The following is a 22,556-nucleotide window of genomic DNA, read 5'->3' on the forward strand; positions in this document are numbered from 1 at the left end:
TTGAATCTCTGCATTACATTAAATTTTAAATTAAATTTGAAATAATTTGTGCATTTTAATCTGTCTGAAAGACAAAAGCCTTCCAAATACTTAGTAATACATGGAAAGAAATTACTCACTGAGGTATAATTCAAATAATAATTTGTTCATCAGGAGTTGACTTGATATGCAACGTTGCAACATTGAGAAAACAGTCCTTAAAAGTGAAATGATTTCTGTAAATTTGTCAAATGCTGTGTGGTCTCTCGATTTTATGGCTGATCTCTGTGTGCAATGTAACAAATCTACAAGATTTCCATTGTTTTTTTGTTTTTTTTAGAAAGGAGGATTTAAAAGATAAAAAAAAGAATTAGGTGAATCAATAGATTTCCATTGTATATAAGCCATAGGCTTTTTTTTTTTTTTTTTTCTTTTTTTTTAGAAAGGAGAATTTAAAAGATAAAAAATAATTAGATGAATCAATAAATTATGAATAATTTACTGCCATTTTGTGAATAATAAGTAATCATTTAAAAAAAAAAGTGATTATGCTTATTTTAAAATCCAATGCAATCTACTAAACAAGTACTTTTTTGGAATCTGATTACGTAATTCAGATTACATGTATCGGTTACTACCCAGCAGCACACGTAAATTTTTTGCAAATATCACATACAGTCATGCCATTTGAATGGAATTTAACTTAAATCAGTGGCGGAAGAGCACAGTAGGTGGCGGTAGGAACCTATTTTGTTATTTTGTTACCCTTCCGTGAACACACTGAAGAAGATTATATCAACATTGACCAGTTCACTTCTGAACATGGGTACATACAGGCGGATAGATTGTATATTTTTCAGTGAATTTCATCCAACGTTAGGACCAAAGATCACATATCAGGTAACATCGTATAATTATATATTTTTGAGCGAAAGAGAATAAGTATGTTTGACAGCCTGGTTTTGTGTTTGCAAACGAGAACTCCATTATGCATACAAGTAAACGAATGTTTATCCGGTTATATTGGAACAAAATTATATTCAATTTGTGTTTGATCCAAGGTTCCGGAAGAATATATTTCGAGGGAACTTTTTGATACTGTGCAGGTGTACATCATCACCAAACCTGAACTGCAGAACAAGCTCATAACAGTGTACGTACTGAACTTTACTAAGTCATCTCATTGCTGCACTGATTTTGTTCATTTAATTTAATTTGCACTGTTGTTTTAGAGCACACACACCAATATCATCGTGTGCGATTAAAAATAGTTTCTTAAACTTTACCAAACAGAACTGTAAACAATGTATTTCTCTGGATTTACATGTATTGATGAGCGAATTAGTTTCACTCTGTTCATAACCGTTATGACTGTCTTCAGCGAACACATTTAAATGTTAATATTCTTTGAACGTACTGCTTGTTTTCTCGTCAAAAACAATAGAGCTTTTGATTTCTGAATGTGTTTCAGTTGATCTAAACTTTAATAAGTTTAAAAATATATATATTTTAATGATTAATATAAAGAAAAAGTGCATACTCAATAAAAAGCAAGCAAATTTTCATTAATACATATTTTTGTAAATGGTCAATATGTATTTGCATGCATGTAAAGTAGATTCATTTGGAGCATTAAAAAAACTACTGGAGGCAACATCCACATTTCAATAAGAAAATTCTGTAACACTTTAGAATGGGGGAAACACATTGACTATTGACTATTAACTATGACTTTTCCCTCAATAAAGTCCTAATTTACTGCTTATTAATAGTTTGTAAGGTAGTTGTTAAGTTTAGATATAGTGTAGGATTAAGAATGTAGAATAAAGTCATGCAGAATAAGGCATTAATATGTGCTTAATAAGTACTAATAAACAGCCAATATTCTAGTAATATGAAAGCTAATAAGCAACTAGTTGTGATGGGTAGTTTTAAGGGTAGGGATAGTGTAGGGGGATAGAAAGTACAGTTTGTACAGTATAAAAACCATTACACCTATGAAATGTCCTTGCTTTGATAGCAAAACAAACCTGTGTGTGTGTGTTCTTGTATATATGGTTTATGAGGACACAAATGTGTATAATAACATGGGTATTACAACGTAAACATGGTTTAACCAAATGGCTTAAAAAACATACTAAATTGTGTTTTTTTGAAATTCAAAAAATGCAGACCGTTTCCTGTGATGGGTTTAGGGGTAGGGGGATAGAATGTACAGTTTGCACATTATAAAAACCATTACGTCTATGGAGAGTCTGCGTAAACCATATATACAAGTGTGTGTGTGTGTGGCCTGGCTTACATCTTGGTGTAAATACACCTTACATCTGTGACTTTTACATTTGGTGTGAATTGACTTTTAGAGTTAATGATAATGACCTGGTTGTGTTTTATTTGTGTAACTGATTAAGGACTGCCATGGAGAAGAAACTGATTGGCTGTCCAGTGTGCATTGAGCATAAGAAGTACAGCCGGAATGCCTTGCTCTTCAATTTGGGTTTAGTCTGTGATGCCAGGACAAAAACATGTGCTTTAGAACCTATTGTCAAAAAACTGTCTGGCTACCTCACAACTCTGGAGGTAAAAAAATTTTTTTAATAAGTATTTCTGTTATGGTACTTCAAAAATTGATCTAACACTTATTAACCATTTCATAAAATGTCTTTGATTAGCTTGAGAGTGGATTCATTTCAAATGAGGAGAGTAAACAGAAGCTGTTGCCTATCCTGTCCACACTTCTTGAGGAACTTAATGTTACAGGAGCCTGCACCCTACCTATTGGTTATATATGTATTTTCTATCTCACCGTTTCCCTGTCAGTGATTCTTACTGCTTTTATAATCACCCTTTCACCTTCTCTCATAACAGATGACTCTAACACCATCCACTTGAAGCTAATTGAACAAAGGAAAGATCCTCTGGTTGTTCAGGAGTATGATGTACCAGTATTTACCAAGAATAAGGATCACTTTATAAAGTCACAGTGGGATCTCACTACACAACAGGTCTACAAAAAGTCTTCTCCACTGTTTACTTTTACTGCCTTTATTTGACTTAATAAAAAAATGAAATTATTTTATTAAATCAGACTTGGGAAATGAAGCCTTGTTTCATATTGCACGTTAGTGTTTCATATTGCACATTAGTGTTTCATATTGCACGTTAGTGTTGCATAAGCAGCGTGTTGTTTTTGTTGTTGTTGTTGCCACCCATGTTAACAATGAAAGTGTTCACATTGAGAGCAGGAGAAATAATTTCACAAAATCTGCATTTATTTGTAGTGTAGTGTGTTTTGTTATGGAATACATCTGAAAAAAAAACACCCATTGTTTGAAATGGTTCTTTTGTCCAGCTTGGAGCAAGTAACACACGTTCACATTACACTGCATGTTTTACCACAGTGTGAGTGAAACAAGACTAATCTGAGCAGTTTATAACACTCAAGGTTTGGCTATAAAACAAGGTTTGTTTTTACAATTTAGATATATTACAAAAAAAGATTACACAAAAATTACGTTTGTAATACTGACCATTGATAACCATATTTTTGCGATAATATTAAACAGGGATAATATTATTTTGTTTGGCATACTGTCTTCAAATATCATTTGTTACCAGAAATCATTCATTTATAATATTTTTCATAAAAATTTTGATTACTTTTTTGCAGATCCTACCCTTTGTAGATGGGTATCGACACATTCAAAAGATCTCTGCTGAGGCCGATGTTGAGCTTAATTTGGTGCGGATTGCTGTTCAGAATTTATTGTAAGTATGATATTATTCCTGTTTAAGCTGAGTCATAATCTCAATAATAACTTATTAAAAGGAATATTCTGTGTTAAATACAGATTAACTCTTTACTGCATTTGACACAAAAATGTCTTTAAAGAGTTATGTTTTAGCCTGGTCATTCACACCTTAGTGTTAAAAAAGTCTTAAGAAATGGGCTTGTAAAGCTATGGAAAAGTGGGAGAGAAAACAACCAATAAAACAGCACACTCATTATACAGACACATGAATATTAAAATATGACCACAGAGAAAAAAAAAGGTTGAGGGCACCTTGATGCATTTTAAAAATATAACCCCATATGACAACAAACTCCCAAGAATGATGGAGAAACGCAGAAGAACATTTAAAAGGTCTAATAATATTTTCATTACATTTATGAGCAATATCAAATGACACACATCAGGTTAACACAGAAAGAATAAAGGTACAGTTACTTTTTTGTACATTGTTGTTTGGAATTTCTTTGGATACATCTGTATCTACTTCTGTTTATCAGAATAATTAATCATGTCATCGCTTTCATGATCAGACTTACTGCGCTGTATCAGTAGCTATATTTCCATCCAAAGTTGCGAATTTAACTTGTGTGCAAATTTGGAATATTGCATAAACCATTTGCGAATAAGGCACTGTTTCCACCCAGTGAGTCGAAGAGAACAGAATCGTCACTTCCTGATAAACTGGCTCTCAATATCACTAAGAAAAATGGAAGTTGCTGCAGTAGAAGCCACTGTATATAATAATAATGTTTGTATATAATAAATTACTTGCGACAAAACGCAATAAACACTGTCATGTTATCTTGCATTCAGATGCCTGGTGTTTGTGATGCAATCATGTGAGGCGCTTCTTGGAGGGAATTATACTGAACCACTTTAACGACAAACTTTGCTCAGGCATTACAGATTGACAAAAACAGCATTTTAAAATGCAGCAAAAACAGCAAAAACAGGTCCAGTTATGCCATCCCATCACAATGTCATGTCTTTTTTGATGTGCATCAAGGAATTTATTCAGTAAAAGTGTTTCCATCATAGTTTATGCACACGTTTTCGTATCGCATAAAAAATTATCCAACTCATTTGAGCGCATACATTTTTTTTATGCGCATTTTTAGAATTTATGGAGTTTGGAGCACCACAGTGTATGAAATATGTCCATAAAAACTTGAAACGCGCTTACTCCAGTCCGTATATGATCTATGATCCATGTTGCAAGCGTTGTTAAGCTCATCGCCGCGTTCCGCACAGAAACCGCTCTCTTGCGCCCTCCAGAGCCAGCCCGTCTAACAGGCGGTATAGGCGGTCGCCTAGGGCCTTATCTGGGGGGCCCCACGGCCGTGAAACTATTAGAATAATCGAATGTCTATTTACACTAAGTGCAAATAGCCCACCTTGTTGGCAGATGCAACGTCTGGTTGGGACGGACAAAAGTATAAAAATCGTTGTAACTCGTCAGTAACAATGGCGTAGGGAGTAAAGCGTCCCACATAGCAGATACTCTGGATGCAAATCAACCAGAGTTCAAATCCGCCTTTTGCTGAACTCATTCTTCTCGCTTTTTCCATCGCATATAAGTTTGGAAAGGCATTTATTTTCAGTAAATATTCCAATCAAGAAGATTTGTTCATTAATTGTTCAAAAAAATCCGAAAACATAAGAAACATACACAGTAGCCTAATACCGCCTGTGATATAGTGGGAGAACTCGAGTACCGTAATTATCACAGTATTCATATACACAGATTCCATCACACTTCTCTCCAAAATGCTCATGTTCATTAGAAACGTGAAAAATTTTGTATTTTAGTGGCGCGCTTAGCCTACTCTTTATTAATGCTTAACTGCTTATTGAGCATTTTGTATGACAGAAAATGTGCTGTCAAAAATACAAATTCCAAATATTCTAATCTCTATGGTAATGTCGACTTCACTGATTTGGATATTGCCTATCGGATTAGTTTCTCATAACGCCATGGCGTCTCATCATACACAATGCTATTTTTAGTTAATTTAAATGAAAAGAAAAATAGATAAAGTGTGGTAGAAATGGCATCCAAAGGCTATCTTTACGGAGCCGAAAAATGGAAAAAAAGAAGAGCACAGGAAGAAAGACAAGCTCAAAGTAAAAGTATGCTCTTTTGACTGCTATAAATAGCACATTATTAATTGCTTGTGTCACATATGAGGGAAACATTGGACCACATTCAGCGTGCTAAGTTAAAGAATTATCTACTCATGTATTTTGTATTGATTTACTGTTTGAAGTTTTTTTTTTTTTTTTTTTTTTTTTTTTTTTTATTGAGATAACAATAGGGAAAAACAAAGACATTTGAATCTGTAAAACAATAAAATCAAATTTCTGCATTTTATATCACAAATCAATCATGTTTCTAATACATCAAGTATCCTTTTCAACAGCTTAGATGTCTTAACAACTTTTCGATTGTTCTGTATTGTTATTGTATTTGAAATCTTCAAATCAGTGGAAAATAGTCTACTATTTGGTACAGTCAATATACATTTTGCTTTATGTATATGATATTTCCCTAAAAGAATAAGAAGTTTAATTATATTATCCATTTCCAATAAACCAGTATCACAATCCATAAACAAGACCATTATATCAGTTATAGTGACAAACTTGTAAAATAACTCAAAAAGAAACAAAGAAACTTGGGACCAAAATAATTTGGTATAATTACAACTGAAAAATAAGTGTACGATTGTTTCGGTTACTTCTTTACAAAAACTGCATAATGGCGAAAACCCTTCTTTAATAATAACATATTTATTTATATCTGACCACAAATTCTGAAAAACAAGAGAGTGATAATCCTGTTTCCACTTCACCATTGCCTTAGGTGAAGCACTTTTTTTTCTCTGATTAATATTCTTCTGATATACATATTATTACATTTTTTATCTCTAATGGAAAGGCCCCCAACATTCAGATTAGGAAGATACCCAATTACAGGATTATACATTTCGGGGAGATACAATGAATGAGTTTTAAATATTCTTTAGAAGATACATTTGTCCCAAAATAATTAATGAATTCATTATAATTATATAGGTCACCTGACTGATTTATCAAGTCTGTAACAAAAATTAATCCTTTGTTCAACCAATCATTCCAAAAAATGCTTTTGTTTTTGATTAATATATATTGATTATTCCAAATAACACAGGAATGGGGAGAGAAATTGTGTTTGTAGACTAATTTCCATGCATTCAAAGCTTGTTTGTGAAAATTAGACAACTTAATTGGGAGTTTAGTGCATTTAAAATCACAAGCAAGTAGAAAATTAAGACCACCACATTCTTTGAAGATTAGATTGGGAATAAAGACAGTGCTTGATCCAATTAATTTTAAATATATTATTGATAGTGTCAAAATCTAAAGCATTTAGTCCTCCTTCTGATACACTTCTGATTATGGTTTTCCTTTTAATATACTCTGTCTTGCCTCTCCAGATAAATTTAAATAACATTTTATCAACTGCGGCACACATTTTAGAATCCACATAAAGAGTCAATGCAGGATATACAAGTCTGGAGATCCCTTCAGCCTTGGAAACCAAGACATGACCTTGAATAGATACATTTCTTTGGAGCCAACAGTTAAAAATATTTCTTGTTTTTTGTAATCTTTGCGAAAAATTCTCTGTAAGTCTCTCTGTGGCTGATTTACTAATTACAATACCCAAGTATCTAACTACCTGTTTAACCCGTATTCCAGATATACATGAGTCTTTTAGTTGGTGTACAGCCATAATCTCACTCTTAGACTGATTCATCAGAGAACAATTTGAGTGCTTCCAGAATAACAGGGACCTGATCTTTGTTTTTCAAAAATAAACAAGTGTCATCAGAAAGTTGACTATTAGTTAAAGTGAAATCTCTTATCTCAGTACCTCAGTACCTCAGTACCTGGGAGCAATGCACAGTGTAAAGATTTAAAGTTTCAGCTACTAATAAAAATAAAAACAGGGAAATAGGGCATCCCTGTCTAATGCCTCTTTGGATAATAAAACGAGAAGATGTACCACCGGATAAAGAAACACTACTTGAAATGTTATTATAGAATGTGTGCATCATATTTGTAAAGGTTGGGCCAAAACCAAAGTGATTAAGGGCCTGATACATGAAATTGTGCTCAATGGTATCGAAAGCCTTACAAAAATCTAAAAAACAAAATAAGAGCTTCCTCATTTACCAAATCTGGATAATCTAAAAGGTCTAACACCAGTCTAATATTGTTTGAAATATTTCTTCCCTTCATAAATCCAGACTGTGTGACAGATATGATTTCCTCCAAACATGGTTTTAACCTATTGCCATTTAAAGACGCTAACAATTTGTAATCCGAGTGAAGCAGTGTGATTGGGCGCCAGTTATCTAAGTGCAAAATGTCTTTATTTGGTTTTGGAATTAGTGTAATTACTCCCTGTTTCATAGATTCTCTAAGTTGTCCCTTTGCTGCACACTCATTGAACACATTGAAAATAAACTCTCTAATATCTCTAATACCAAAAAACTCTGTAAAACTCAAATGGTAAACCATCAGGTCCTGGGCTTTTGTTAAAAGGTGTTTTTTTTTAATGATATCATCTAATTCTTTCAGTGAAATCTCCTCTTCGCAAAGGTTTTTATTATTTATACTTATACAAGGAGTGAAGGGTTGCATCTTGTTAAAAAAATAAATCACTTGAATCAGGGTTAAAAGATGATGTATATAATTTTTGGTAAAAGTCTGAAACAAATTTTGAAATTCTTTTGTCATCTGATATAACCGTGTCATCAATATACAAAGAGGACATTTTTTTTAAGTGTCGTTTCTCGTTTTTTTTTCCAAATTGAAAAAGTATGCAGAGTTTTTTTTCTCCGGCTTCTAGCCATTTGGCCCTAGATCTAATGAAGGCCCCTTTAGCCTTTTCTATATAAAATGAGTCTAATTTTTCTCTTAATAGGTATAAACTTTCTTTCTCTGCATCATTTGGATTGGCAAGACAAGTAATACGGTTAATTTCTTTTAATATAGATTCAAATTGTAATCCTTTTGATTTTAAAAGATCTTTACTAAATTTTATAGAGAACTTTCGACACTCTTATTTAAACAATTCCCAATTTAAGGTATGAGAAATATTAGTTTTTTTTTTTTTTTAAAGAATCAATTATGCCTTTAATACCCAAACAATAATTAGAATTGTGCAAATAAAGAGGTATTTAATTTCCAATACCCTGGTTTCCTAAATGAGTTACAGTTAAGGTCAGAAATTTCTAACTCGATACCTGCGTGATCAGATTAACAACATTTATTAAATAACATTTAATACTATTTTTACTCACATGAGGACAAGTTAGGTCAAGAATTGTACATAAACGTTTAAGAGCAACTGACAACACGACTTCCACAGGCGCCATCTTGGCCCCGCCCCCCTGTTTGATGAAGTTATCATAGTTGGTTAAATGAAGGCGGCGTGCCACCTACAGGCCTTTTAGGTGAAGTGTAGGTTTGTAAAGAACACACAATGCCAGAGACACCGGTTTGGATCTCACTCGGAGCGGGTCAGTAGGATCGATTACACTCTTGTTTAAATCTGTTAAAATATTTTTACATATGTTTGTTGAATCTTACACTTAATACACATTTATACACTTAAATATTGACTGACGCGTAGCCTTATATTTTTTGTTTTTATATATAATTTATTTGTATTCTATTTTTAGTTTTTATGTACAATTCACACATTTTATTTATTTTATTTTGTTGTATTTTATTTATTTGTATTTCATGTATATGTATATGCGCTCTTGTTTAAATATGTTTAAATATTTTTTTCATATGTAGGTTGAATATATACCCTTAATACACATTTATAAACTTAAATATTGAAATTTCATTTGATGTGTTTTCTCTTCACTCGTAAAATTGTTATGTTAGTTTTTACTTCAGTGGGGCCTATTTTCATGATCTCACCTAGGGCCCCACAACCCCACGGGTCAGCACTGGTGCCCTCCGCATGTTGTTGCATACTAAATATTGTCACAGTCATATTATCCATCTGTTGTTAGTCAAACTCCAGCTCTGACAGCATCGTAGGGAAAATGAAACAACACTTTTGTGCTACTGTGCTGAGAAAACACACTCACGGCACATATGTTCGAACGCAACGCTGAACAGCAGAGGTGAAGAACAGCACTGAAACGGTCTTGCGTGACATTTGAATTTTCCTCTGTAGTGCGATCTCATGCATACTACAGCGCAGTGATTGGATTGAACAAGCACTTTTTCATGAATAACTGCAGAGAAGTGCTCAGAACCGAATGACGTAGATTCGTGCTCTCCAGCCCCGGCAGCCAATAGGTTTGTTTGAGATGAGCAAAATCTTTGCAGAACCGAACAACACTGATCACCACGAGATGCATGCCGTTAAGAAATGTGTCCAAGTGTGGTCTGACTTGCTCTGATATCATGCTGACGTATGGCAAAAAACTCTCGCGACACCGAGACGGTCATGTAGAATTCTGCAGTCAGGCGCAGTTGCTCTCCACCGACTTCAAAAGCATGATTCTACATGACCGCCTCACCGTCACGAGAGTTTTTGCCATACGTCAGCATCACATGACTGATCAAAAGCATGATTGGAAATTACTTGGAAAGGGCACCTCTTATCTTATTAAGATTTAAAATATTCTCAAATGTCCCCAGAGTGTGTATGTGAAGTTTTAGCTCAAAATACCCCACAGAATTTTATAGCATGTTAAAATTCCCACTTTTGGGGGGGTGAGCAAAAACACGCCTTTTTAGTGTTTGTCCCTTTTAAATGCAAATAAGCTGCTGCTCTCGGCCTAAGAGGGCGGATTTTCAAGAGCTCATTCTCCGGTGTCAGGAATCAGGACGCATTAATAATGTCAGAAACTGTCAGTAAGTGTTCAGTCTGAACCGGATTCAGACAATAATGCCTACAGAGCCAGAGAATATATGCTGCATGGAGATAGAACAGGTATAGTTTAGTTTAATTATTGTTATAATTTATGTTGTCATCTTGCTTTTATCCATTATTAGTGCAAGCCTGTTGTACCAGACCCCGTCCAAATGGACTTTGAGTGGTTAGCCCCTCAGGGTGAATGTTGTGGTGAAACCTTACTGAGGTTTGGTTTAAACTGCATCCGCCTCCTTGAGTCTGATCCTTACTCTAGTTGAGCTAATAGCCACCTAGCCTTTAAGGTGGATCTATTATATGCTCCTAGAAATGGCCACTGGACTTGCGCCATATGTCTAAGAGGTTGCTAGGCCCTATGGGCCACCTTTTTGAACATATTGGTATATGTTTGTGTATATTTCTCTCAGAGAATTATCTCTATACACTTCCGGTTGGCCAGGGGCCCAGATGATAAATTTAACCTTCTTTGGTTCGGTTATTTATCGTTCTTTGTGCCTAAAACACTGCCACGAGCTGATGTCACGTGTCTGTTGAGGTTATAGGCCTGGTTAGGCCTTCCTTAATATGTGTTGGCATATGTTGTACTCCTCTTGCTTTAAAGAGTAAAAAGGTGCATTTACTGAGTACACTGCTCGTTGGATTGTGTTAGGTGGATTGTCATGCGTGCACTTTTGCAGCCTCTTAATGCTGCCATTGAAGTTGTCTGTCTGCCCCCAGCAAGACAGGTGTTCAGGGTGGCTCCTCCAGGCCACTTTCTGAGTATATTTCTGTTTCACATATAGCTACTATCATGCTGTAGGCCCCTCTTCGGCCTCCATGATTATGTGCCCATTGCATGGTTTACCTGTTAGGTGAGCTTTGTACTTCCCTTTTAGGGTCATGTTTGTAATGGTGCTTAGCTCCCTAAGCTGATCATGGTGGTAGGCCTTAATCAGGCCTCCTCCTAAGATTCAGCCCTAGGCTGGTTTGTGCTCCCCTGTATGAACAGGTGTTTAGCGCACAGCCTCCTCAGTGCGTTAATTAAGCGCTGAGTAGATCCTAGGATGAGCGGATTATACTCCCCTCAATATGAGGGTTCATAGCACTCAGCTGAGTTCTGCTCTCCAGGATGCCCGTCTCTACGAGTGGGTTTGAGTTGTTCCTGCCTTTCTGCAGTCACTCTTACCTGCTCTCTTCAATGAAGAATGCGTTATAGAGATTCTGTACTCAGACTGGATTGGCCAAGACTAAGCTTGTCCTATGACAGGCCAGGTCGGCCTCCCTGGTGGCATTGGGGGTGACTTCGTTCCCCTCTAGTGACTGGCCGGGGTTCCTTTCGGTTCCCTGGCCACATTCCCTTAAAGGGACCACTTTGTCTGCGGAAAAGTCGGTCCCAGATGCCTTTAGCGGTCTTGGTAGGCCTTTCTGTGGAAGGCCTTCTGTGGGCTCAGCTTGGGCTGTTGGCCATAGGGAATGCTGTCACTGACAGCCTGGTGTGACCCGAGGGGGAGTTGCTATGCAGGTTTTTGAAAAACTGCTTTACTTGTCTCAGCCATTTCGTTTGGCATGCACTCTCCTCAAGCATGGCGGCGTGGTTATATCGTTCCCCATAACGTTTCAAACGCAGAGCGAGTTCCCTTTCGAAAGGGAACATCTCAGGTTACGTATGTAACCATGGTTCCCTGAGAACCAGGGAATGAGACTCTGCGTTTCCTTGCCATGCTTCGGTCTACCTGCGGAACAGTCCCTCAAGACGATGGATACTGACTGCTTCCCCAGACGCTCCTTTTTTACTTCCGGGTCGCGCCATACGACATCATAGGCTGTCGCCGGCCAATAGGGATTGGAGTTGTTGGATAGTTGACTTTCGAACACAGAGTCACGTGTGACATTCCCCCATAGCGTTTCAAATGCAGAGTCTCGTTCCCTGGTTCTCAGGGAACCATGGTTACATACGTAACCTGAGACGTTTTCCATATATTAGGGAGTCAATAAGTGCTTCTCTGCCGCCATCTAGAGGTAATTTCATGTCTTCTTTAAAAAAAAAAAAGTTTTGTTTGCCTAGAAGTGTTAGTTTTCATCTTTAAACTCTCAGTTTTACAAATCATCACATTAAAAATAACATTAAAATTGGATAATATTTAGAGCTTTTAAGTGCTGGAAAAAGTGTGAGGAACTTAAAGTCCTTGAAAAGTGCTTGAATTTTTACTTTCAAAAGTTTGCATGAACCCTGAAATTAATAATGTAAAAGTATTTCTGCCACAATACCATAGTTTTAGTAAGCATTACTACATTAAATCCATAGTGATTTGTGGACTGGAGAGCCTTAACGTGTTTGTGGCACAATGTTTCTCCTGGTTTCCATGTCAGCACTACTTGATTTGATATCTGTGGTCTAAAGCAGAGAATTCTGTGCTGAATTTGAATGCTTTCCACTGGATCTCGCAGCGATGTCATTCATTTTGCGGCGAAATTAAAAGCTTTCTCAATCGATCTCCCATCGATCTCCCATCGATCTCCTAGCGGTGTGTAGTAAGCAGTGTCAAGATCGGATCGAAATCGCCGCGTGCTGAGCTTGCCGTTTGATGTTTCTCAAATGAAACAGAAATGGCAGCTCTTATCACAGTTGTGCAATGTGGTGGTCGCACCAGTGTGACCTCTAACAAAATTTAGTCACATATAATGTTGATCTGATTAAATCTCTATGAGGAGTTAATCACAGTGTAAAACGTCATTTCCTGTTGCCTGCAAGTGGCGCTATGATTGTAATTGAATACTGGCATGTAGATGTCTTCAGGTCAGGACTCTAATAAAACATGTGTTTGGGGCAGATCGGGCATTGTATGCCCAAGTTACAACAACTTCCTGTTTCATGGTGATACATTGAACTTTGTTAGGCCGCCACAGAGACGCCCTTCAGCGAAAACTCTAGATCTTCGCAATTTAGCGTGGCCAAGGCCTTTAGTTAAGACTGACCAAATATGACATTGATCTGACTAAAGGAGGAGTTTGTTAAAGTACAATGTCTGGAAATGGCAAAAATTTTGCAGAGAAAATTCAAAATATCTCACTTCCTGTTGGGTTTGCAGAATTTACACCCAGGGACTTTTTTGTAGGTATTGGGCTGTTAAATGTGTCTACCGAATTTCATACTTGTCTGTGAAATGTAGCGCGAAGGACGCTTAAGTGAAATTTTGTAGGTGGCTCTATCGAGCCATTTTGCCACATCCAATTCTGAAACTCACATCAGACATAAATTTTCACCACTTCTGACGCGTGTGCAAAGTTTCATGAGTTTTTGAGCATGTTTAGGCCCTCAAAAATGCGATTCATTTCGGAGAAGAAGAATAACTGACCGAGCAATTCCAATAGGGTCCTTACACCATCGGTGCTCGGGCTCTAATTGAACACATACCTACAACATACTCGTTATATAGACAAATGAAATATTAAAATATAAGCACAGGGGAAAAAGAACAAACAGAACTAGGTGCACTATGACAAACTCACAAAAACTTATTAGAGACTACTAACAATTATCTTTTACAAATCAAATACATTTTGATAAATTATTCTTAGAAATACCAACAAATAAGCATTATAACTTTCCAGCGCTATTGGTCTATATGAAAAATGTGGAAGAACATTTACAATGTCTAATAATATTTTCATTACGAGCACTTTGAACAAATAACACACATCAGTTTAACAGAAAGAATAAATGCATAATTTTTTGTCTTTTTTGAATTTTCAGTCTGCATCATTGTCTTCTGTGTATCAGAATAATATATTGTGTCATCGTGTTCATGATCGGACATACCGCATTAGTCTCCTTAATTGCAAATATATATTTAATTTGAAGTAGACATGAAAAATGTTTGCATACACAGTGGGGGGGAAGAGCGCATTGACTAGCGCGTAACTTAAGTTCACTGTCATTTTGTGCAGATGTAAGTTGTAATATTATGTTTATGTTGTATATATCTGATTAATCTCATATAGGATGCTTTTGGTTGAGTTAATTAAGACCAACAATATTGACTACGATTATTTGAAACATGTTTTTTTCAAAAACACTAATTCTTTATTAATATCTAATACTAATATTCTAATACTAATAACTAGCAGTGCTATTTTTCTCATTTTTATTTTCATTAACAGTAAATAGGGTTTAATTAAAATGGCTCATCCCTAAGTGGCTACATGTTGTCAGATATAAATCTGATATCAGATATAATTTCCCCTCATAGAGCCATTTTTTTATGATTCTAAATTGTTATTGCCATCTAAATAACCATGGTACAGCCACTACTTTCATTTTGGCCCAGCGTGGCTGTTAAATTCAAAGTTTAACATGTTGATATTAGGATTACAGATTCATGGCTTGAGCCTGGTGCAAAATTTCTCTCCAATGAATGATAGTTATAGCAGGAAGTGGAAAACCTGGAGTGTAGATAAGGAAATCCATGCAAATACAATACATTTTCTGGCACCTTTGGTTTTGCTTTGCATTTTGCCATTTCTGCTTTTAAACTCTCTGGTACAAATGCATGCCATATATGCTACTGACAGAGCTTAAGTTGTATTTAACTCAGAATATTCTTGTAATTTGGATATACCTCCTGACATAAGGCATCACTTGACCCTTGACAAAAATGTATAGGATACAATGATGAATGCATGAAAATGAAGCACCTAATTAAGTTTTAATAATGAAATGCACTAAAACCATGAATAGATTATTACAATAATTATAGTGCAGATTTCGTACATGTAATAGCAGATAAAGAGTAATAGACTGAACAATGGTACTGTTTCACAGGTATTATGAAGTGGTAACTCTGGTATCCATATTTCAGGTAAGTTTTTGTTGTTTTGTTCAAAATTTTATTGTAGATTCTTTTTCTTACATTGTTTTTGGTTTTCATATTCTACAGTATTCAAATGTTTACTGCACAACACCCAAAGTACAAAACTTGATAGATAAAAAGTGCCTTCAGGAAGAGTGTCTACATTACGTCAGTAAGCTAGGTGAGCAAGTACAGAGATTTTAAATGTATGTGTATGTGTGTGAGAGTGAAATGTTTCTAGTTCACAGTACACATTTTACTATGTGCATGTCACCAGGCCAGAGGACAAGTCTCAGGGATGTGTTCCAGTTGTATTGTGGTTTGACCCCAGGTACAACTGTGCGTGACCTCTGTTCTCGCTATTCTCACCAGCTACAGAGGGTGGATGAAAGGCAAGGCCATTTTAATTTGATTGTTGTTCATGCTTAAATCCCCACAATTGACATGCCACTAATAAGGCATGTCAGTCTTCTGTAGCTACAGAAGAACAATATGTAAAGATTATAAATTAAGAATGTTTTTGTGTCCTATTGACTCATTTAGCTGTTGGTTAAGTACTAGTTTAAGCTGTAAGAAAATATGCTATATAAAATAAATATTCTACTTTTTTTTTTTTCTTTTATATATGTTGTTGTTGTAGGAAGTTGATTCAGTTTGGCTTGATGAAAGGTCTGATTCGGCGGCTGCAGAAGTATCCAGTCAAGGTTGTTAAAGATGATAGGAGTCGTCCACCTAGACTTTACACTGGCTGCCATAGTTATGATGAAATCTGTTGCAAAACTGGCAAGTATTATGTTTTTGTTATTGCTTTTTCACATGAATATTCCTTTAAACCAGTGACATTATTCCCTGCATGTCTTTTCAGGAATGAGTTACAGGGAGTTGGATGAGCGCTTGGAGAATGATCCGAACATCGTTGTTTGCTGGAAATAATGTTGCTGTGACAGAATTATGATTACAGAGAGTATTATAGTACAAGTAACTTTGTAATGAGAGAGAAACAGATCCTGGTGCTTTTGCGGCTATTCTGTTCTATACCTTTTATTTATTGTAAACCAACTGCCCTTCACATGTATTTGATGCTATTATAGGTTGAAATCTGAACACACAAGCTTCCTAAATAAATCAGATTTTGAGTTTAAAAATATTGTAATGATTTATGTTGGGTAAATGCAAAAATGAGCCATAGTTCTACATTAAAAGCTGTCACTGGTTTTGAAACAATTCCTTATGGTTTATTAGGTGGCAGGCTGTAGTGTAGTCAGATTATAGACTAGCGGTTCTGATTTTTCTTCCACAGTTAAACATATTTAACTTTACTTACTCTGAGAGAAAAAAAAGTAACTTCAGGGCTCCAGACTAGACTAGACTAAAGGTCGCTCTGATGACAGCTGCCATTTCTGTTGCACATAATGCATTTGGAAAAAACATCAAACGGCAAATGCGTGCGATTATGCGATACTGTTACTACACAGCGTTGGGGTATCATATCAAACAGCGCTGACGTGGAAACCAGGAGAAATATCGAGCTATGAATGAAAAAGTTAGATAAGGCTCTCCAGTCCACAAATATATGGAGTTCTACAATTTTGCATTAATAAGTGCAGTTACTAATAATATTACATGTTTATTATTGGAAATTTGACAGTAAAGCACTGAGCTTGAATTGAGATGCAGATACAATTTTTTATTTTAATTAAAATTATTTAAAAACTTTTATTAACAACAGTAATGTGCAAAAACCTATTTTTTATATGTAAAAATGAAAATATGAAATATAATATTAAATATTATTAAAATAAATATATTACTTGTCTGTATATATATATATATATATATATATATATATAATGTAGTAATGCGAATGTTAGCAGAAATAGTCTAATGTTTTTACATTGTTCATTTCAGGGTTCATGCAAACATTTGAGAGTGAAATTAAAGAACTTTTCAAGGACTTTTTTAAGTGCTTCACTCTTTTTCCAACACTTCAAAGCTTTAATTTGATTTGTAAAACTAAAAGTTAAAAGATGAAGGAAAACTAATGCTTAGTGGCAAACAAACTTTTATTTAAAAAAAAAAAAAAAAAAAAAAAAGACATGAAATTACCACTATAACCAGTAGATGGCAGCAGATTGGCTTATTAGCCATTTCCACTCCCTAATATATGGGAAAGTAGGAAAAGTCAGTCTCATGAAAAACTTTTGAAAAGCTTTTCTTCAAATTGTGACTGAATTACACAGAAAGCAAGTAAAGAGTGCTCCTTTTATAATCACTGAAGCTTTTGGTCAGTTCAGTGGAATATTTAATAAGAATATTTAATGATTTATTTTAATAATATTTAATATTATATTGAATATTACATTTTTACATATAAAAAATAGGTTTTTGCACATTACTGTTGTTAATAAAAGTTTTTAAATAATTTGTTAAAATAAAAATTTTTATCTGCATCTCAATTCAAGCTCAGTGCTTTACTGTCAAATTTCCAATAAATAAACATGTAATATTATTAGTAACTGCACTTATTAATGCAAAACTAATATGATTAAATTATGTTTATGATCTTCTGTAGAACTTATGACCATCTGTAGAACTTAGTGTGACCAGTGCCACTGCTCTCAAATTTTAGTCTGGGGCCCTGAACATGGAAAAAAAAGTAAACATGGACAAGACCTCCTGAGACCAGGGGCCAGTACCATGATAGTTGAACAAACTCAGGGTTATAGGATTAGCTTCAAGTTGACAAAACCAAACCACTCCAGTCCGGCTTTGTTGGTACCATGATGCTGATCATCAACTTTCTCTGTCAACTCAAGCTTTGATCCTGAGTTTGTGGAGCACGTGCACATGAGTGCGTGACATCAGTGGCACACAGCCAATCACATGCCTTGCAACAGAGAGAAACTGTGATTCACTTCTCGCAAAAGAGCCAGCACGATTCAAAACTCTTTTGCTCAAGGTTAAGCGATTGAAGAAAATTAAGAATTTAAACACATTTACACTAAAGAAAGTACTTGTCCATGAAAGAGGACAAATAAAAGAAATTATCTTGCTCTATCAGTGCAAGTGAGACTTGTGAAGTTAGTTTATATAGTTGATAATATATAGCGATAGAGACTCAAACATGTATGGTCACGTAGTCATTTTTAAAGAGTTATCTATTGATTCTACAGCTTATTTATATTACATATGATCTGTATATATTAATATTTGTTTAAACTAAATGCTTAATAATAACTGTTAAACTAAAATTGCTTGTGTGTAATGGATTAATAATAATATAGAATATATAATTATATAAATCATGTATAAATCATAAAATAATTCTATTATTAAAGCCAAACAATTTCATCGTTAAATATTTGTTTTTACTATATAGTGACCTTTAACTTGGAGGCAGAGAAACCGGGGGAGTGACTTTATTGTGTTGAATGTGTCAGTGTCACTTTGCTCACATCTGATTGCTCCAATTTTGGTTTGAGATCTCTTTCCCAGAACAAAACCTGCCCCAGAGCAGGTTAGCTGTGGAGTGTAAGTTACTATGGTGACGAACACCGCTAAAAGCCAAGTCACTTTCGTGGTACCTAAAACCCAAGATTGGCGCAAACTAATATGAAACTTACCTGCCTATCCAGCTAATCTGGCTTCATGGTACAGGCCCCAAGTCTCCTGTTGATCTTAAATCCATTGTTTTTAAAGTGTTACCTTGTGCATTCACTGTTAAATTAAGCTTAGAGTGAACAATTTAAATAAATCGTGCTTGTGTATTTTGATAATAGCAAAAACCTCCAATCATCCGTAAATGGAAAAGGTTGTCATAAAATATTTTAACAGCTGTCATGTCATAAACGTTCTTTATTCTTTAACAAATACACCTTTAATGAAAGTTTGGCCAATTCACTTGATTTGATAAATAATGAGCATAAATACTGTTATATTTTAGATGATTTTAACAAATCTCTTAAAAAAGAAATTTGATACATATGTAGATTTTCTTAATATTCCTTATTCTAGTTATTTTCTTCTTATTCATAAACCCTCAAGAGTTAAAGAAAATTCAGCATCCTTGGTTGATAACATTTTAACAAATTCTTTAAGTGAAGGAATTAAATCTGGTGTTTTATATTCAGACTTGTCTGAACATTTTCCCATATTTCATTATTCTGAAATTAGGGTTAACAGAGTTAAACTTTCAAAAGAAATACAGCAAAAGAGAATAATGACTAAGTTAAATAAATAGATGTTGAGGACTAAGAACAACCTCTATAGAAAATATGTTCTAAATCCTACTCCTCTCACCTATGGTGTTTATAAATCTTGCAGAAATAAATATAATCATTCTATTAGATCTGAAAAAAAAAAAAACAATACTTTAGTAAAAAATTTAAGAGGTGTTCAAATGATATTAATACCACATGGAAAGCAATAAATCAGTTGCTGCAAAAAGAGAAGATTACTTCAGAGCTACCTTCAGACTTTGTGGATGGCGACAATTCTTTTACATTTACATTTACATTTAGCAGACGCTTTTCTCCAAAGCAACTTACAAATGAGAATAGTAGAAGCAACTTTTAATAATCCATTAGACATAGCTCAAAAATTTTATGAATTTTTTGTTAATGCTGGTCATACATTAGCTAATAATATTCCTATTGGTAGTGGCGAACTTTGGATTATATATCAGGAAATTTTCATATCTCTATTTTTAAGATACCTGGGATTACATAAATAAGTGAAATTATTGATGAATTAAAAATATCTTCAGCTGGTCATGATAATATTTCTGTATTTCTTGTCAAACAGGTGAAATGTTCAATATTGTAGCCACTTGCTCACATTTTTTTCTTTCTTTGAAAACAGGCATTGTACCAGAAGATTTAAAAATAGCTAAAGATATTCCTGTTTAAAGCAGATGATCCTCAATGTTTTAACTATAGACCTATATCTATTTTGCCATGTTTTAAAAAAATTTTTTAGAAAAAAACTTGCATATAAACAGATTTTTCTTTTTCATTTAGATTCAAATTATAGTTTATAAACACCAGTATGGATTCCGAAAAAAACCACTCTACTTATATGGCTTTGATTCAGCTGATTGACAATGTTACTCTTGCACTTGAGAATCATTAATTTACTTGTATTTTTATAGACCTGTCAAAGGCTTTTGATACAGTTAATCATTACATTTTATTGTAAAAGTTGTATAAATATGGTTTTCATGATATAAATGGTTGAAAAATTACATTTCTAATAGAAGACAGTTTGTTTGTTTGTTTGTTTTAAGGGTTGCTATTCTAGCACAGCAAGACTACTCTAGACTACAAGACTGTGGGGTTCCTCAGGGGTCCATTCTTGGACCCTTACTATTTCTTATTTATATGAATGATTTATCAAATGTTTCGGTAACACTTTACAATAAGGTTCATTAGTTAACTACATTAGTTAACATTAATAATGAACTGCACTTATACAGCATTTATTAATCTTTGTTAATGTTAATTTCAACATTTACTAATACAGTATTAAAATCTTGTTAACATTAGTTAATGCACTGTGAACTAACATGAACAAACAATGAACAACTGGATTTTTATTAATGTTAACGAAGTAAATACTGTAACAAACATATGGCTCATTGTTAGTCCATGTTAGTTAATACATTATCTAATGTTTAGCTAATGAACCTAATTGTAAAGCGTTACCAATGTTTCCGATAATGTCTGCAGATGACACAACCATAGTTCTCTCTCACTCAAGCTTTAATTTATTGATTAAGAATGCAAATGATGGTCTATTCGTGTATGCTAATTGGTTTAATTTAAATTATCGTAAAAAAAAAAAAAAAATCAAATTTTATTATTTTTAGTCGTAAAATATTATACCCTAATGATTTATCAAAAATTACAATTGAGTCTATTGATGCGTCTCAAGTGTCAACTGCAAAATTCCTATTGTTGAGTTGAGTTTTTGTTGACGAGAGTTTGAGTTGGAGGGAACAAGCTGACTACGTGAGCAGAATACATCAACCGGTATAAGGAGGGTTAGGCATCTTGTTACTACAGAGTGTCTTCTTAGTCTTTACTATATTTTAATTTATCCGTATTTTTCATCTTGTAATATACAGTAGTCAACATTTAAAGTGGATCAAAAAAGTTCATCAAAGTTGTCCTAAGAAGAAGGTTTAAGGACAACTTTGATGAAAGGTTTTGATCCACTTCAAATGTTGACTACTATAGTTTGGGCGAGCACTTTTCCTGCTACTCGTCAAAAAAATTTTATCCTTCAGAAACATTTTGTTAGGACTGCAACCCGATCAAATGCATATACTTCACCTGCTTTTTTATTTCAGAAACTTCAGGTTCTTACCATTTAAGATATTAACATTTCTCAAATGTGTTTTCATTTATAAAATGTATTCAGGTGAAGGTAACATTCCAGAGCAATTTAAGATGTATTTTAAAGTAAATTCACAGGTTCACCATCACTCAACTTGTCAATTTTCAAATTTTCATCTTCCTAAAATTCTCACTTGTAGAGGTCAATACTCTATAAGATTTAGAGGTATTAAATTATGGAATGGTTTATCCCATCCAGCAGAAAAAATTATCTTATTTAATAGATCATAAAAGATGTATAAAGTATCATTTTATTGCTGTTTTGTAATTGTGCTTTTTTGATGTTTATGTACTTTATGTACCCTATAAGGCTTGTTTCTGGAGTACATTATTTTGGGGGTTTTGATATATGTTTAATTAACTTGTTGCAGTCATATACATTTATATATTTGTAATTTAGTTTTTTTCTTTAATTTCACAATTAGTTGTTTCTTTTTGTTGTTGTTTAGGTGGAGGCTTTAAATAAGCCCTTTTGGGTTTTCTGCCTTTCCCTGCAAAGTATATGGATTGTACTTTTTGTTTTTTTATTGTATACATTTTATATTTGTGCAAATAAACTAAACCAAACCAAACTTTTTCATTAAGCAACCAAAACAAATAAAATAAACAC

General features: G+C 34.2%; 1 protein-coding gene across 5 annotated transcripts; it reads left to right on the forward strand.

Annotated features, from left to right (window-relative positions):
* Nucleotides 1-711: 711 nt before the first annotated feature.
* nprl2 (NPR2 like, GATOR1 complex subunit) lies at nucleotides 712-16,696 on the forward strand. 5 transcript variants are annotated; one of them, XM_051897725.1, is made up of 11 exons: nucleotides 712-879; nucleotides 1,041-1,132; nucleotides 2,391-2,559; nucleotides 2,652-2,760; nucleotides 2,848-2,984; nucleotides 3,650-3,747; nucleotides 15,524-15,560; nucleotides 15,639-15,732; nucleotides 15,829-15,943; nucleotides 16,192-16,334; nucleotides 16,417-16,696. In XM_051897725.1, exons 1-11 carry the CDS (start codon nucleotides 802-804, stop codon nucleotides 16,482-16,484), a joined length of 1,140 nt encoding a protein of 379 aa, XP_051753685.1. In that variant the 5' UTR covers nucleotides 712-801; the 3' UTR covers nucleotides 16,485-16,696. The 5 variants fall into 5 exon arrangements, with proteins under 5 accessions (XP_051753685.1, XP_051753682.1, XP_051753684.1 ...); XM_051897722.1 differs by having other exon boundaries at nucleotides 713-879; nucleotides 2,652-2,984; XM_051897724.1 differs by having other exon boundaries at nucleotides 713-879; nucleotides 15,524-15,732.
* The last annotated feature ends 5,860 nt before the right edge of the window (nucleotides 16,697-22,556 follow it).

The sequence above is a fragment of the Ctenopharyngodon idella genome, chromosome 6, assembly GCF_019924925.1.
Source record: "Ctenopharyngodon idella isolate HZGC_01 chromosome 6, HZGC01, whole genome shotgun sequence".
Classification (NCBI taxonomy): Eukaryota; Metazoa; Chordata; class Actinopteri; order Cypriniformes; family Xenocyprididae; genus Ctenopharyngodon; species Ctenopharyngodon idella.

What these genes read in the sequence shown, in the direction of transcription:
- nprl2 (XM_051897721.1), top strand. Translation starts at nt 802, where the DNA reads ATGGGTACATACAGGCGGATAGATTGTATATTTTTCAGTGAATTTCAT. An exon ending in GACCAAAGATCACATATCAG is followed by an intron (nt 880 to 1,040) that starts GTAACATCGTAT and finishes GTTTGATCCAAG; the next exon opens with GTTCCGGAAGAATATATTTC. An exon ending in CAGAACAAGCTCATAACAGT is followed by an intron (nt 1,133 to 2,390) that starts GTACGTACTGAA and finishes TAACTGATTAAG; the next exon opens with GACTGCCATGGAGAAGAAAC.